The following is an 18,804-nucleotide window of genomic DNA, read 5'->3' as shown; positions in this document are numbered from 1 at the left end:
ATCTTTTGGTCAAACGGGCGGGGGGCAGGGAAGAAAACACAACAATCACAATTCCTTGAACTTGTTAAGACAAGTGAACAGATATGTTGATGGGCGGGGGGAAGAGGAATCGGCAAAGAGACATGAAAATCAACTACACTATATATTGATAAAGTAAAAAAAAAATAAATTAAAAAAAATAAAATGAGGCTGAGTGTGAGTTCTTTCAAAGTTACAATGATAATTAAGTAAATAAATATATATTAACATCATAAACTTTTAAAGCCAGAAAAACCATTAGTCCAAATCAGTCTTTGCAGATGAGCAAATTCAGGTCCCAAAAGGTAACTTGTTCAAATTTGTAAGTTTAGCTACTGGTCAAGATAGTGGAATAGATGGTCCCCAGCATCACTCCCACAAATCAACCAATTTATAATATTAAACAGCAATGACAGCCGAGCTGGGGCCACCAGAACACAGATGCAAAAATACCCCTTAGGGGAAAAGGAGGAGAGACCTATGGAGTTCACGAAGGCAGAAGAAGCCACGATGAGAGAAAGAAAGGATTGCTCACACCATTTTGAGCCCCAGCCACTTTAAGGCTGGAGCTAGTGAGAACATGGAGCAAGAGCTGGCAAAAGAGCCACAGCTGTGCCCTTCCTGTGAAGTTGCTTGGAAGCGGCAGGGGAGAAGGGGGCCTTTGCCCCCAGGCCAACAAGACCACTAATATCATCCCGGTGGACACACATAAGAGCAAGAAGCCACAGACAACAGGAAAAAGGAACCACTCAGAGGCCAGTGAGTCATCACAAGGGACTGGCACTTGGCCCACCCTATGGAAATGTTTGGAGTGTGGGCAGTGGGGGAGACGAGCCCACCAGGGGAACACTGGGGCACAGCACGGACAGCTGATCTGTCTCCAATCAGCACAGGACCAGTTAGTGGAGACTGGTCAGGAATACAGAACTGCAGGGGGTGCAGTTTGCTGAAAAGACTCAGGCCCAGACCAGAGTTTCCATGCAAGCCAGGTGTACCAGACCTCATGAGACTCAGAAATACATACAAGGTCAACCATTAAAACCTGAATTGCAAAAAAAGCCTTCCCCAGGGAATCAGCAGCAAGGCAGCGATTTAGCTCAAGTGCAGGTCCCCACAGGAAGTTCCCCCATTTTGGAAGTAAGCAAAGGACAACAAATTAGTTCCAGTGCAGAGTTTAAGTGGTGGGGGTAGCTAATAATCGAACATTAACTGAAAGAAAAACCAAAATACCCACAGATCAGAGACAAAGTTTGATATTAACTAGTAAAGACCTAACACTACCAAAGAACACCTATAAAACCTAGAAGGACTGGAAGCCTCCTGGGCTCCCAAGCTGGGGCAGTGGAGGACCAAGGGCCCCAGCCACACCCCTCCTGACATCTGCAACTAGCCCAGCAATGACCACCAAGCCACCACAGGAAGAAGCCCAGGTCCTGAGCTGGGGCAGTGGGGGGCCAAGGGCTTATCCATGCCTCCCCAACATCCGCAACCAGCCCAGTGACAACTTCTGAGCTGCCACAGGAAACACCCCAGGCTCCTGAGCCAGGGCTGTGGGGGATCAAGGGCTTCAGCCACACCCCCCTGACATCTGCATCCAGCCCAGAGATGACCCAGCTGCCGCTGGAAGCCCCCTGGTCTCTCCTGCCAGAATGAGGTGGGGCTATGGGCCTCAATCACACCCTCCTTCCCACTCTTTCCACCCTATTTCCCCTCCCTTTTCCCTTCTCCTTGTCCCCCCAAACTGTTCTGCAACATCTCAGAATGAAGCATGGAGCTAGGGGAATCTGAACCCAGCCACAACTAGGCAAGCTGCCACCACCACCAGGGGCCCCACCGGGGTCCTGAGGCATGGATCCAGGGGAACCTGAACCCAGCCACCACAAGGTAAGCAACACACCAAAACCACTATTTTCACATGGGTAGCCCACTATAGCCACCACAATTGCCATGGCTGCTACAAAAGTGGCTAGTCTCTATATCAGTAGTCACAGCCACTGTGCAGATGGCACGCTGGACTTGCAACTGCATTGACACAAGGAGGGGTACCAGGAGAGACCAATTAAAAAAAAAAAAAAGAAAAGGTCCTTTCTTTCCACAAAGCACTTTCCAGCTGTAATAGAAGCAGCATCTGATTTACAATAACAGGGGAGGACTTGATCATACCTGTCTCAGTACTGGACAGATCATCTAGGCAACAAACCAATGGAGGAACAGTTAATCTATCAGATGGAGAGAACAAATCTATGGTTATTAGGAGAGAGGGAGGGGGAAGGGAGAAGATTGGATAAGGGGCATAAAGAACAAGTATGATTTCTAACAATGAATATGCTAACAAAAAAAATTTGCAAGTGTAATCAGAGATAAAGAATAGGTCCTAGATTACAGAACTCCCAGATCAGTGTTTTTTATACTATGTATGCCTTGCTGCCTATTTTCAGTTGTTTAATTTCAATCAAAATCAGAAACAAATTTTTAAAAGCTGTATCTTTTTTCTTTCTTGACAAATGATTTAATAAATATGCATTGTTAAAACATATTTAAGACGCATTCTGATAGTTTTTCACTCTGCAAAAAAGAACATAGGTGAATGCTTTCTAAATTTGTATGACATTCTGAAAGCAAATACCTGTAGTCAATTTAAGCACTTAATTGAAAAATAAGAGTCTCTTCTTCCAAACAGTAATTTAGAGCCTTGCTACTCAAAGTATTGTTCACCAATCAGCAGCCATCAGCATAACCTGGAAGCTTGCTGGACGTGAAGAACTTTGGTCCCTACCCAAGATCTGCTAAATCAGAATCTGCATTTTAATAAGATTTTCAGGTCATCTGCATGTACATTATAATTTGAGAAGCACTGGTCTACTTGATTTATCCCTCTGTAGTTATCAATGACTGACTTCATCATAATTGTTTGGAAACACATGTATACCTTGACGGACCTTGAGGTTAGTTTCAAGAAACATGCTCATGATTTCTGAAACATAAACATACGCTATCAAAAGCACTGCCCCAAATCACTTCACACCCACTAAGATGGCTATAATAAAAAAAAGCAGACAATTAATAAGTGTTGGCAAGGAGATGGGCAAATTAGAGCAGTCTTAAGTTGCTGGTGGGGATGTGAAATGGTACAGCCATTTTGGAAAACATCCTGTCAGTTTCTCAAAATGTTAAACCTAGAGTTACCATATAATTATCTAGTTATACATCTAAGATAAATGAAAACATATGGCAAGGAGTAAGAAAGAGACATTGGACAGAAACTGGGGAATGCAAGAGGAAGAAAGCCTCGAAATTATGCTGGGAGGTAGGAGGAAAGAAGATCATGGCATCACAAAATCCAAAGAAAGAAGGAATGAAAGGTCAACAATGTCAAATACTGCTGAGAAATCAAGTAAAATAAGGTTGAAACATGTCCACCTAATTTAGCAACATGGAAAAAGACGGTGACTTGAAGGATATTCACTGTAATATTGTTTATAATCACACAAAATCTCAGAAACATAGATGTTCATCAGTAGGCCCATTTAAATAAATTGTGGTTCATCCACACTGGGCAGGAGTTTAAAGGAATGAGATAGGTTTATATGTACTAATATGGAAAAGTGCTGAATAGTATGTTTATTATTTTCTCGTGTGTGTGTGTGTGTGTGTGTGTGTGTGTGTGTGTATGTTTAGTTTCTGAAAGGATACACAAGAAACTGCTTTATGGTGGAGTAGGATTGGTAGTGAAGAGGCAGGGAAATGTTTATTCCATATATATAAGTAAATACATAATATATACACACACACATATACATCCATAATGCCCATACATACATACATATTACATGCATACACATATATACATATACATACATGCATTATATATATATATACATGCATGTGAATACATATGTAAAATGACTATATAGAGTTAATCTGAAAAACCACGGCAATGGATGAAAGGACTGGTCGAAGGGTGATAGGAGAGCTCCCATCCAAGAGACGTTTTGATTCATGATTCCTCCCAGTTTCACATCCCCTGTAGTTTTTGCTGTAAATAGACACCCTCTGTAACTTCAAACAAGTAACTGACAAAATAGTGAACAAAGCACTGTTCCTTCTATTAGAAACAGCCCTTTAAATTGATGCCAATCCATTAGTCATTTATGAAAATCTAGAATAGGAAGCACTGATTATAATTTCTGACCTTGGAGGTTATGCACTAAGAATTAATGTCAATACTATCATGTCTTTCTTTGATAACTTCTGGGTTCATGTTTTAAGGGAAAGTGTAGTACGCCCTATGCAGTTGGACTTCAGTGAGCATTTGAAAATGTCACCCATTATCTCTTTGTGGACAAGGCAGATAAAAGAACAATTAAATGGAGTACCTATTTGTCTATATCTAAAGAGTATGACTAATGGGAAAATTAAATTTATTCATTGAAAAGGCCCTGGACTTCAGTGAGCATTTGAAAATGTCACCCATTATCTCTTTGTGGACAAGGCAGATAAAAAAACAATTAAATGGAGTACCTATTTGTCTATATCTAAAGAGTATGACTAATGGGAAAATTAAATTTATTCATTGAAAAGGCCTACAACATATTTATTTGAACAGAAATGCATTTACTGAAGAACCAGTAGAATCAGAGATGGAAGTTCTACAAATCTTGTGATTTCTTGACTCAAATATTTAAGTAGCTATCAAAAATAATGTGTAGTAACACTTCTAGTTCCAATCATGGTGCAGTAACTGGAATGAGACTTACTATCTCCCCTCAAACACTATATAAATGTTGGACAAAATTAGATTTTGAAATGTCTGGAGGCACAGGTGAACAACAAAGTCAAGCAGAATTTCAGAACATGAGGTGGGTTCCATATTCACCTCAGCTTTTTAACTGGAGGCATTTTTCCAAATCAGGCACAGGCAGGAAGGTTCAAGCAGAAAGTGGTAGTCTTACTGGCCAAGGAGACAGAAGTCGGAGTTTGAGGTTTACAAAACAGGTAGGCCCTAAGGGGCACAATCCTAGAGAAGAGGAATAGCAGAGGAGTCTAACAATCTGCTCACAAATCCTCAAGTTACTGGCCAGGTCTTAAGCTGCACATGCATAGAGTGAGATTCCAAAAAACCCAACAGAAAATAGCAGCTGGGAGGCTAAAGGAGATTAGCAGAGAGTCTGGCAGTCCTGTGGTACTGAGAGAGGATGGACACTGAGCCCCACCAAGTTGGACGGGTTTTAGCAAACTCTCCAGGTTTTCAGTTGAGATCCCAAGAAGATCATGCTTTAGGAGTAAAAGCCACTCCTAAGGAGTAAGGACAAATGTGAACTAGAGCAGTCCTAACAAAGCCTTAAAACCAAGCCCCAATGTATGTGTTAAGGGGATTTGCTGGTATCTGCTAGCCAAATGACAACTTCACTCTCTTTGGAGGAAGATAACTCATCTGGAGCCTCCACAATTTTTTGTTCATAACGCCCAGCATTTTGGGGAAAAAAATTACGAGGCATGCTCCTTTCTCCCAAACCCTGCCAAAAACAGGATCAAACAAACAAATAAAAAAAGACAATAAGAAGAAACCCCAAGGTGATTCGAAGGGGGTTGGCTGGTTAGCTCACTTGGTTAGAGTGTGGTATTATAAAACCAAAGTCAAGGGTTTGGAGCCCTATACCGGTTAGCTGCCAAAACAAAAAAAAAGGTGATTCAGATATTGGAGTTATCAGAAAGGGACTTTAACATAACCATGATTAACATGGTCAGGAAGGAAGAGGAAATGATACACTAAAATAGATGACAATACAAAGAATTTAAATATAGAATTGGGATTTATATATAAAAAACATCAAATGGGATTCTAGAAATGGAAAATAATATGCCTGAAATCCAGCAGATTGGACCGCATTAGTGCACTGGAAGACAGCATAAGTGCACTGGAAGAAGATCCAAGAGAAAAATCTCCAAATTAAAGCACTGGAAACAAACAAAAAAAGAAGGAATATAAACGAGATAATAGAGCCCAACAGGCATGAGGGACTCAGCCAAAAGTTCTAGCATATTCTAACTGAAATGCTAGAAAGGAGAAAGATAATAACATGGAAGAAATACCTGTTGAGATAAATGGGCCAGAATTTTCCAAAACTGATGAAGGGCATCAACTTTCAGATTCAATAAGCTCAGTGAACCAAAGCAGGATAAATCTAAAGGAAATCATACCTAGATGTATTATAATCAAAAAGCTGAAAGCCAAAGACAAAAAGAAAAAATCTTAAAAGAAGCCAAAGAAAAAAAAGACATTACCTTCAAGAAGAGCAATAATAACTGACAGCAGACATTTTGACAGAAGCCAGACATAACAGAATTACATCTTCAAAGGGTTAAAAGAAAAAAGTACCAGCCTTTCAAAAAGGAAAATTAAAATTAAAGAAAGATCCCCACCCCCACCCCCCCAAAAATCTGAGATAATCTGTTGTCAGCAAACCCACACTACAAGAAATAATGGGAGTTCTTCAAGTTGAAGAAAAATGATCCTGACAAAAGCACATAACTACAGGAAGGAATGATGAGCACCAGAAAGGGTAAAAATGTGGTTAAGTATAAATGAATACCAACTGTTTAAAAATATGCCATATGCTGAACTACATTATAGCAATATTTCTCTAGATAAGAAAATGTAATTGTTTTGTTTAAAGACTCCATAATATATTCCAGATGAAAGCACAGGCAACAAATTAAAAATAAATAAATGGGATTATATCAAACTAAAAAGTTTCTACACAGCAAAGGAAACAATCAACAGAGTGAAAAGACAACCCACAGAATGGGACAAAATATGTGCAAACTATACATCCGACAAGGGATTAATATCCAGAATATACAAGGAACTCAAACATCTAGACAGTGAAAAAACATCCCAATTAAAAAATGGGCAAAGGAGTTGAACAGACATTTTTTGAAGGAAGACATACAAATGGCCAATAGGTACTTGAAAAAATGCTCAACATCACTAACCATCAAGGAAATGCAAACTAAAACCACACTGACCTATCATCTCATTCCAATTAGATTGGCTATAATTAAAAAGACTGAGGGTAACAAATGCTGGTAAGGATGCAGAGAAATGTACTTGAAAAAATGCTCAACATCACTAACCATCAAGGAAATGCAAACTAAAACCACACTGAGCTATCATCTCATTCCAATTAGATTGGCTATAATTAAAAAGACTGAGGGTAACAAATGCTGGTAAGGATGCAGAGAAAGGGGAACTCTCCTACACTGGTGGTAGGACTGTAAATTAGAACAGCCACTATAGAAAACAGTATGGAGGTTTCTCAAACTACAGATAGATCTACCATAAGATCCAGAAATCCCACTTTTAGGTATATACCCAAAGTAATGGAAATCATGTTGAAGGGATAGATGCACTCCCATGTTCATCACAGCTCTATTTACTATAGCCAAGGTATGGAACCAACCTAATGCCCACAGATGGATGAATGGATAAGGAAAATGAGGTATCTATCTATCTACACACACACACACACACACACACACACACACACACACACACAATGCAATACTATTCAGCCATAAAAAAGAATGAAATTCTGCCATTCGCAGCAACATGGATGAGCTTGGAGAAAATTATGTTAAGTGAAATAAGCCAGGCACAGAGGGAAAAATACTGCATGTCCTCACACATAAGTGGGAGCTGAGAGAGAAAGAAGGGAAGAAAGACCACACTGGTGTGTTGGACTTGCAGAGAGAAAGAACAGACCTAGTGGTGGGGGTAGGGAGAGGTTTGGAAAGAGGTTGGGGACACGGGGAATAATTGCAATTTGAGGTGGTGATAGTAGTGATCTGGTCACCACATATTGGGCACAGAAGCTGACGGTCAGCTCAGTGCCCCATAAATATCAAGAAAATTAACAAGTTATGCCTGTAACTGCCACACATTTCTCATTTACCAATTTAAAAGGCCCCCAATAAACTTTTTTCTCTTAACTCAATTTAAATTTTCTGTCACAGCCCTATTTTTTCAGTTCCAATCAGGAGCCATCCTATTCCTCAGGGTTTTCTCTCTCCTTTCTTCTCAGTCTTAACTCTAATACCCTAGGGTTTATGCAGCTGCCTCTGACATCTTGGAGAGGTCTTTGCAGCAGCAGCAGCTGCTGCTGCTGCTGCTGCTGCTGTTCCTTTCTAGGCTATTAATTTCCTCCTCTCATCTTGTTTCTTTCTACATAACTCTTTGGCAGGAGGCCGTGGTTAGGACGAATGTTTCCTCTGAAATTCTTAGTGGCTCACTTACACCACCTCCTGCCAGGGCACCTCTCTTGACAGGGACATTGGCACTCACATTCATTAACTTCTGAAGCTCTCTCCAGACATGTGGGAATGTATTATCCTCTCAAATGCCACTAGGGAACCACAAGAAATTTGAGAGCAGCCTCAGGCTCCTCTCATACTATGTGACTATCTCTAATGTATGCTTGGCCCACATGATACACCTATGGGAGTTGCTGCTGTCATGAACACTCCAGAGAGGAAGCAGATTGTCAGGATCCTCTAGTCTCGACTCCCCCAAACTTCACAGGAAATCAACTAGTAGGGGATGGGACAGGGGGTAAGGCACATGGTCTTTACATTCTCCTGTTCCCCAACATACTCTCTCCTGTGTTTTAGAGAATATGTTTGAGAAAGGGAAGAAAATCTTGCTTTCTCTGTCTACATTCTTAGGGCAAATACCTTGCGTCACTTGGGTACAGTGCCTTTTAACTTGGAGATTAAGAATGCTACCTGTCTCTATGCAATAGATGACTTTTGGGTTAACTGCCAGAGGGAGAACAACTGGCAACTTTAGCAGGCCGGGCAGAAAATAGTATATTAGTGGAAAAAAAAAAATCTGTGAATGACCTTATACTCCAATCTGTTCTCAAGAGCTGTTGATACTAAACAAAACTGGCCTTCACACCCTTGGTGATTAGAGGTGTGGAAAACATCTTGGATTGTTGGTTTCTTCCCCTACATGTAACACCAAACCTTGACTTTAATGTACAAGGAGTTTCTGAAACCTAGTGCAGTGGGAAGCTTTATTTCCCCCAGCCTCCTGTCTTGCTTTATGATTTGAAACTTTTTTGAGCACTTCTGATGTTTTGAGGGAACTCCTGGGGAAGAAGTTTCTACAAGCACTCTGTATCCATCTACTCACTCCTTCTTATGGTAGAAGTGAGTCGCTCATCAGATTGTTGAGCTGATGGGAGCTGAATTGGTGCGCAGAATTCATGTGTTAAAGGTCACCACTATCATTCATGTGTTAAAGGCCCTATCTCTTGCTGCTTGACTCCTGGATCAGAAGGGACAGGGTTGGTCTCTGCTTCTTTTAGCCCATGTTGTAAGTAGAATGAGGGGGCCTAGGTTCTCCAGCTGTTCTGCCTGCAGTTGAGTGAGTTTAATTCTGGTAGGAAAAAATAGCCTGAGGTCCAAACTAATTTTTCAGACCCAAGCTTACCATGAATGCAGCTAGTATTATAATCTCCATTTGGACTTGTGCCTATTTTCATTTGAATAAAACATGAAAGGGGAGAAGGGGATAATAGACTACACATACAATATATCCCCCTCCATACCTCAAAGGAGTTACTTGGAATAACCAATACAAGACAAAAATATTTGTTGATTTTAAAGTATGTTACCAACACAGACCTTTGATACTCCAAAGGACAGATGATTTAGCATGGTAATCAACAGCAAAGACTCTTGAGCCACACCACCTGGGTTTGAATACCAGCTCTGTCACTACTAGTTGTATGACCTTAGGCTAGTTACTTAATTTCTCCGTGCCTCACTTCTGTCCTCTGTAAAATGGGGATAATAATAGCACTTACATACTGGCTTGTTGTAAGGATTAAATGAGTTAACATATGTAAAGGCCTTAGAACTGTCTGGTACTTAATTAATACTGTATTCTTATTCTAGAAGTACATTCAAACAGAGGTATCCTTGTTCTGTTAAAGGGGCAAGATAGAAACCTGACATCAACTGTTAAGTTCTAATGTATCTGGCATTGCAGAGTTTCCTGGTTTGAACTTTTGGTACATAAGATGGCTATTATAATCTCTCATTTATTGGTATTCTAACAAGCCACAAGTATTCGTATTAACGACAAGGAGAAACAGAAATCCATGAACTATGTCTGCCAGTGTAATAATTAAGTTTCTGTAAACCTCTGGTTCCCAACCTAAAGAAAATGTTTCTTAAATTCTTATTTTAGATCCCTAATTTATCACTGCCATGAGTAAAAGAGGATATAAAGAAAGGGTACCTGTACACATATATTTAGCTTTACCACAGGTGCAGTAAAATATCAGAACCAGTGGTAGAGATGGAAAAACCCAATATTAACTACAGGTCTCCTTTGTTGTCTGGGTCTATCATTACATTTATTTCCCTTTTCCTTTTAAGGGGAGCTTTCTAGTCCCTGGATCTTTACTTCAACTAAGAAATGCAGTTTGATTCCTATTTCTCAAGGTTGAAAACAGAATGTTTTCATCTTTTATCTCTTGCCTTTCAAGAAGTAGGTCTCCAGAGAAAAGCCCTTTTTTCCCTAATATCCTGTTCCTGTTCCAAATTTCACTCCAACATTCCATCTTTAATTCTCCATGCACACCTGAGACCAAGTAAATCTTATTTTGTGGCTGGAGATGCAACTGCTCATAAGAAAACAAAAATCCAGTTTTTTCTGCTCATAGCCTAGCACTATACTATTTGGCAGTACAAGCAACCAACAACAGTTTTTCCACATATCAGGATTAAAAAATACTACTGTGTATATATATGTGTGTGTGTGTATATATATACACACACACACACACACACATATATATATATTTTTTTTGTCCTTTTTTGAGACCAGCCGCACCACGCTCAGCCAGTGAGCACTGTGAGCACACCGGTCGTCCCTATATAGGATCCGAACCCGCAGCGGGAGCACTGCTGCGCTCCCAGCGCTGCTGCGCTCCCAGTGCTGCATTCTCCCGAGTGCGCCACAGGCTCGCCGGTCGTCCCTATATAGGATCCGAACCCGCAGCGGGAGCACTGCTGCGCTCCCAGCGCTGCATTCTCCCGAGTGCGCCACAGGCTCAGCCCCTACTGCATATATTTTAATACTGACATATGAGGGGGTTTTCTTTTTTGTCTTATTTTTGTGACCGGTAAGGGGATCCCAACCCTTGGCTTGGTGTCGCCCGCACCGCGCTCAGCCAGTGAGCGCACTGGCCATCCCTATATAGGATCCGAAACCGTGGCAGGAGCGCTGTGCTCCCAAGGCGAGTGCACCCTGGGGCCGGCCCAAGGGGGGGTTTTCAAAGAGTTCATGGAATGATTGGTATTATCCTTCAATTCCTTTTTTTTTTTTTTTCCTTTCTGTCTTTTTTTTTTACTGACCAGTAACGGGATCGCAACCCTCGGTGTCGTGCCCGTACCGGGGACCGGCAATGGGATCACAACCCTCGGTGTTGCGCTCGCACCATGCTCAGCCAGTGAGCGGGAACTGGTCTCCACATGGGATCCGAACCCTCGTCGGGAGCGCCGCCGCACTCCCAAGCGGCGCACTCTCCAGTGCGCCACTGGGCCGGCCCTTTCAATTCCATTTTTTCACAAGCTTTTTGAAGTACCCTTGCATTCATATATAGCCACAGTCTCTGGAACTAGCACTTAACTGTAGTTCATACTACAAAACAGATATATCTACACAGGCTCAACATAAACGTACAAGAGCCTGAAACAAACTGCAAGATCTTCCCAACATTTTTAAAAGTTTACATGGTCAATCTACAACAGTTAGAAACCTCAGCAGCCACTGAAATCACATTGATTCAGTCTCACCAGAGATGAGAACTTCAATCTAAGACCACAACTAACTGTATAACTTAATTTTCTGAAATACAAGTCATAGCGAAACCTATGAAGGAGACTAATGATTTGATATAAAAGTCAAATGACTTAATATATTTCTTTCTTTTCTTTAGTGTTACAAGGCTGAGCTCTAACCAACTGAGCTAACTGGCCAGCCCTTAATTAACATATTAAAATACTTAGTTTTGTCTCAAAACTGAAATATAACTGTTGTCTTAAAATAGGGATAGAAAAACACGTAGAAAAAGAAAATTTTCCTAAGAAAAAATATACCTTAAGAATACCTTTAAAAAGTTCATTATAAGGGCCGGCCCGGTGGCGCACTGCTACAGTGTACCGCTTGGGAAGCGCAGCGGCGCTCCCGCCGAGGGTTTGGATCCCACATACAGACTGGCCGCTCACTGGCTGAGGGAGGGGGGGGAGCAACGCCGAGGGTTGCGATCCCGTTGCCGGTCCCGAAAAAAGACAAAAAGGAAAAAAAAAAAGTTCATTATGACACAGTAAAGAATTATTTTACCTTTGTTAATACTCTTCATGGGATATAAAGTAATACTACAAAACTATATGAGAATAAAAGTTTGAAGACTCACACTTCCCAATTTCAAAACTTATTAAGAAGCTACAGTAATTAAGACAATGTGGTATTAGAATAGAGACAGACCTACAGACAACAGAATTGAGAGTCCAGAAATAAACCCAAACATTTCTGGTCAACTGATTTTCATGGGTGCCAAAACAATTCATGGGGAAAGAATCATCTTTTCAAGAAATGGTGCTGGGACAACTGAATGTCTACATGCAAAAGAATGAAGTTGGACCCCTATCTAACACCATAATAAAAATTAATTCAAAATGGATCAAAGATCTAAATGTAAGGGCTAAAACTATAAAATGCTTAGAAGAAAACAAAGGTGTAAATCTTTGTAACCTTGGATTAGGCAATGTTTTCTTAGATATGATACCAAAAGCTCAAGTAACCAAAGAAAAAATAAATTGGGTTTCATGAAAGAACTTCTCTGCTGCAAAGGACACTGCCAAGAAAGTGAAAAGACAACCAAAAGAATAGAAGAAAATTTTGAAAACCATATCTGATAAGAGACTTCTAATAAAATATTTTATTATTACAACTGAATGATAAAAAGACAATCCACTTAAAAAATGGACAAAGGATCTGAATGGATATTTTGCCAAAGAAGATAAAAAGGATTAGTCTGCTAGCTTAGCTGGTTAGAGCATGGTGTTATAACACCAAAGTAAGGGTTCAGATCCTCATACCAGCCAGCCACCAAAAAAAATAAATAAAATAAAATATTAGGAAGATAAACAAATGGCCAATAAGCACATGAAAAGATACTCAAAATCATTAGCCATCGGGTATATGCAAATCGAAACCATAATGAGAAACTTTTCATATCCACTAGTATGGCTATAATCAAAAAGGTAATTAGTGTTGGTGAAGATGTGGAGGAACTGGAACACTCATACACCTAGGTGGAAATATAAAATAATATGGCCACTTTGGAAAATAGTATGGCAGTTCCACAATATGTTAAACATAGAGTTAACATATGACCCAGCAATTCCACACCTAGTTATAAGAAAAACTAAAATATATAGCCACACAAAAACTCATAAATGAATATGTTCTTAGCAGCAGTATTTATAATAGCCAAAATGCAAAAGCAGTCCAGATTTCCATTAACTGATGAATGGATAAATAAAATGTGGTATATCATACAATGGAATATTATTCAGCCATAAAAAGAAATGAATAACTTATTCATGCTACAATATGGATAAACCTTGAAGACAGCATGCAAGGTGAAAGAAAACAATCATAAAAGACTACATAATATATGACATTTATAGGAAATGTCCAGAATAGGCAAATCTGTAGAGACAGAAAGCGGATCAGTAGTTACCTTAAGGCTGTGGGAGGATGGGCAAGGGGTGTGACTGCTAATGGGTATAAGTATTTTTAGAGGGGGCCATTAAAATGTCCTAAAATGCATTGTAGTGATGTTAGCTGTGTCTACTAAAAAACATTGAATTGTACACTTTATGTATAGTGAGTTATAATGGTATATGAATTGTATTTCAATAAAGCTGTTAGTTTTTAAAGTTATATAAGATACAAAATATAAAAGCCTATCTTATCCTAAAACTAAATCCATTCTCTTAAGTAACCTACATTTCTGGAACTGCCTGTTCCATGTAATAAATAATGGCTTTATCATTGTTGTCATACAAAGTAACCATATTCTGTAGGAAATATGTCACTCAGATTCATCTTCCTCAAATCTGCTTTCAACAAGTCTTCAAGACTTGAGTCTTTTATTTTCAATGTAATACACAAAAGTAAAGAGGACTAAAACCAAATTTCATGATTCACACAAATTGTCCTGTTGTTTTCAGGATGCTCATAATATATGAGGGCAATTGAAAAAGTTCATGAAAAGATTTGTATTATCTTTTAATCCCATTTTTCCATGAACTTTTTGAAGAATCTTTGTATTCGAGAAACATGAAATAAATGGATTTTGTGCCAGGGTTATTGCTTTCTGTCAAAGCAACATGAAAGAAGAAACTGATCTAGAATATAAGACAGATATAGATCTTAAAATTTATGGCTAAGTTATAGGAAAACACCTATTTTCTCTATCCCTGACATAGAGGTTTAATCAATCTTTAAAGATTTTTTTCCTGAAGAGATGTATATTACATTAATTGAAATTAATTTAAAAAGCAACATAAATTTCATGTGTATGCATTCTACCAGCTGCTAAGAGAGAGATCATTAATCACAATTTTACTTTCTGAAAATGAAAGTACTTTCTCACACAAACCTGCTACAGTAACATTCACTATTTACCTCTTGAATCCTGGTTGTGTCAGTACTTTCTTCCTGAGAATCCAGTTCTTCTGGTTTTTGAACATCTACTTTCATTCCATTCACAAGGCCTGGAGGCTGCCATGAATCTTCCTGTGTATCTTTGGGTGTAGAAAAACAATCCTATAAAGAAAAAAACTGCAACAATAAATTGAGATATAGTACCACATGACCCAAAAAGAAGATAACTGGGGCAAAGTAAGGGGCAATGTCTATTAAACAAGAAATTTATTAACTTTCTGTATCAGTGGGACTTTCCTCCTTGCTTTATTGATCCATATCCAATATCTTGAATTCCTTTGAACACATGGGTCTCATAAAGAAAATACTACAGAGTTGTGTTTATTTTTAACATTTTTTCATGGCTAGATGATTTTTCATGATCATTTAGTATTTGAACAGCATAAATACTAAGAAACAACAATTGCAGAGATTTCTTCTTTCTCATAACCAATGGAAAATAATTAAATTTTAAGTATATAGTTAGGCTCAATATTAGCAAATACTATGACTGTAGAAATCCAGAGGTTATATTACAAGGCTAATGCAACAAAAATAAAATTAGACAAAATAATGTCTTTAGTTTATTTATAGATCCCAAGGTCTTGACTAGGGGCCACTGGTAAATCATAAATCATAAGGACTGAACAGGCAGATGTGCACAATAAGCCCACGGTTTATTCCCCCCATGCTACATCCTCAGTCCCCCTACCTACCACTACCATTAAAAACAAACCCTCCCCCAAAAAACAACCCCCCCAACCCCTACAAAAAACCCCCAAAAAACCCCAAGAGACAAAAAAACCCATGTATTCTTTGGAATTATGACCTGATAAATCCTTTTGAATTCCAGAATGTAAAGCTTTCTTGGGACCTAGACAATGACACTTAAATTTCCTTTTTTTAGTAGTGATTTGCTTTCTGTTTTCCAAGGATCTGACCTTCTCTGGAATTTCTTTACATGATGGATATTGTTTCTTTCCACCAAGACTTGAGGTAAATCGATGAGAAGCAGCATCACTTTCTTTTCCCATCTTTGCCTGCAGAGGTAACCAGTTTTCATCCCAAATATCATCACCTATGGTCACTGACTCCAGGCATGGCATTCCAGGGGGGATCTCATCCTAGAATGTATCAGAAGACAAAGGAAAACTATCATTTACACTTCCTATATAAGCACATTTTAAAATTTAGATTTACAATTTTTTCCTGACTTCAGGTAAAGAAAAAAATACACCAATTTATTACTCTTTCTCCCCTGAGATGCCACTGAACATAAAGAGATTTAAGATATTTACTTCAAGGTAAATAAAAACAACAGATGAGGAAAAAACACCATCTACATTCTGGATACAGAAAAGAATAATTGACAAATGATTAAGCAGTTCTAAGAAAGTGAAATCCTAAGCTTGTAGTGGGACAGAGAAGCTACCTAAATTTATACCATAGATACCTTAAAAGTTCATGAATTAATACTGCAAAGTTTTTGGACATGAACAGGTAGAAAGAATGAAAACAAGAGCACTGGTTGAAAGACTGTAAGTAGGAATTAGATCTCCAGCTACACTCCAAGGACTCTCAAGGATCTTCTGGAGAGATGAGGGGGATATTCTGGAGGGAAAACTTGAGGGTGGAAAAAGCATAATAAAAAAGAGGAATTAAATGAATGTTGAGATCTCTGATCCTCTTTTCAATAGGACAGAAATGAAAGAGCATAGGAACTTGGACAGTTCCACAGAAATTATGCAATCTGAACAATGGAGAAAAAAGATGAGAGAAAAACAAAACACCAAAAACCAAACGAAAACAAAAATAAGGAGCCTCAGGAACTTGTGGGACAATCCCAAAAGATTTAACATGTGTCATCTGAGTCCCAGAAGGAGAAGAGAAAGAGTGTAGTTCAGAAAAATAATTTGAAGAAATATGGCTGAAATCATCCAAAATTTGGTAAAAAACATAAACCTACAGTTTCAAGAAGTTTAGCAAACCCCAAACAGGATAAACGCAAAGAAATCCATGCCTCGACAGATTATAATCAAGCTGCTAAAAACCAAAGTCAAAAACATCTATCTTGAATGTAGCAAGAGAAAAATGACACATTACTTATAGAAGAACAATTTCAATTACTGTGGATCTTGCATCAGAAACCACAAAGGAGCTGGCCAGTTAGCTCAGTTGATTAGAGCTGATAACACCACGTTCTGGGGTAAAGTCAAAAACATCTATCTTGAATGTAGCAAGAGAAAAATGACACATTACTTATAGAAGAAGAACAATTTCAATCACTGTGGATCTTGCATCAGAAACCACAAAGGAGCTGGCCAGTTAGCTCAGTTGATTAGAGCATGGTGCTGATAACACCACGTTCTGGGGGTTGATCCCTAAGAAGGGGAAAGAAAGAAACTATGAAGGTCAGAGGGAAGTTGAATGAAATTTTTAAAGGGCTAAAAGAAGAGAACTGGTAACCTAAATTTCCATATCCAGCAAAAATATCCTTCAAGAATAAAGAAAGAAATACATTCTCAAAGAAGAAAATGAAGAGAGTTCATTGTCGGCAGACCTGCTCTAAAAGAATTGCTGAAGGAAGTTTTTTGGACAGAAAGGACATAATATCAGAAGGAAATTTGGAACATCAGAAAAAGGAAAGGCAACAGAAATGGAAAATGTAATAGACTATTCTCCTCTTGAAATTTTTAGAATATGTTTGAAGGCAGAAAGCAAAAAATACAGCATTATAACTTTCAGTGTATGTAGATGTAATACATAAGACAAGAATAGCATAAAAGAGGCAGGAAGGGGTAAGACCCACATGGTGGTATAGGTGGTGAAGACATTCTACTCAATATTCAACTGAAAATGGCAAAATACTGATTAAGTCTACTATAAAAAGTCAAGGATGTATACTGTAATTCCCAGAGCAACCACTAAACAAACTGTACAAATATATAAAATAAAAACACAATACATAAATTAAAATGAAATACTAAAAAAAGTTTAAGTAACCTAAAAGCCGGCAGGAAAGGAGAAGCAGAGAAAAGAAAATCAGGGGAACAAACAGAAAAATAATAAAAAGGTAGATCTAAAATAAAAACATATCAATCGTCATATTAAATCTAAATGGTCTAAACATACTAATTAAAATTCAGGTTGTCAGAATGGATTTAAAAAATAACCAAACTATATTGTCTCAAACTTACTTCATTTTGAGGGGGGGAGAGTGGCAACGGGCCAGTACAGGGATCATCAAGAAAGTTACTTCAAATATAATGATGTAGGTAGATTAGAAATGAAAAGACAGAAAAGGATATACCATGCAAACACTAGAAAAAAAAAAAAAAAAAGCAAGTAAGCTGGAGTGGCTATATTGATATCAGATAATATAGACTTCCGAGCAAAAAAAAGTTAACTGTGGATACAGAAACACATGCCATAATGAAAAAAGGTCAATTCACCAAGAAAAGATAACAATCCTAAATGGATAGCACCCAACAATACAGCTTCAAACTACACACACACACAAAAACTGACAGAGACAAAAATTCAAAATCAAGATCATAGTTGGACAACATTCTTCTCAGTAATCAATAAAACTAATAGACAAGCAAGGATATGGAAGAACTAAACAATACCAACTAACTGGATCTGACATTTACAGAATGAACAACAGGAGAATACACAATCTTTTCAAAGGCACATGGACATTCACCAAGCTAGAACATATCCTGTGTCGATAAAACAAACTTTGACAAATTGAAAGAACTAAAAGTATACAGAGTATGTTCTAAGACCATAATAGATTAAACTGGAAATAAATAATAGAAAGATACAAGAAAATCTCCAAACAGTTGGAAATAAAACAACACACTTCTAAATAACCCATCGGTCAAAGATGATACCTAAAAAAAAAAAAAAAAAAAAAAAAAAAATATATTCAAATTTGTGAGATGTAGCTAAAGTGGTACACAGAGACTCATAGCATGAAATACTTATATTAG

The 18,804-nt window shown here is 38.4% G+C and overlaps 1 protein-coding gene across 1 annotated transcript in view; it reads right to left on the bottom strand.

Moving 5' to 3' along the window:
* Window positions 1–18,804, bottom strand: part of TDRD5 (tudor domain containing 5) — a gene marked incomplete at both ends in the record, with an annotated part of 82,395 nt that overhangs the window by 15,683 nt on the left and 47,908 nt on the right. Inside the window, 2 exons of the mRNA XM_008592164.1 lie at window positions 14,792–14,932; window positions 15,751–15,933. Coding sequence (XP_008590386.1) covers window positions 14,792–14,932; window positions 15,751–15,933 — 324 coding nt within the window. The remainder of the gene's footprint in view (window positions 1–14,791; window positions 14,933–15,750; window positions 15,934–18,804) is intronic.

The sequence above is a fragment of the Galeopterus variegatus genome, unplaced genomic scaffold, assembly GCF_000696425.1.
Source record: "Galeopterus variegatus unplaced genomic scaffold, G_variegatus-3.0.2 Scaffold7630, whole genome shotgun sequence".
Lineage (NCBI taxonomy): Eukaryota > Metazoa > Chordata > Mammalia > Dermoptera > Cynocephalidae > Galeopterus > Galeopterus variegatus.
Note: the sequence above shows the minus strand (reverse complement) of the source record. Positions and strands in the feature narration are given on the sequence as shown.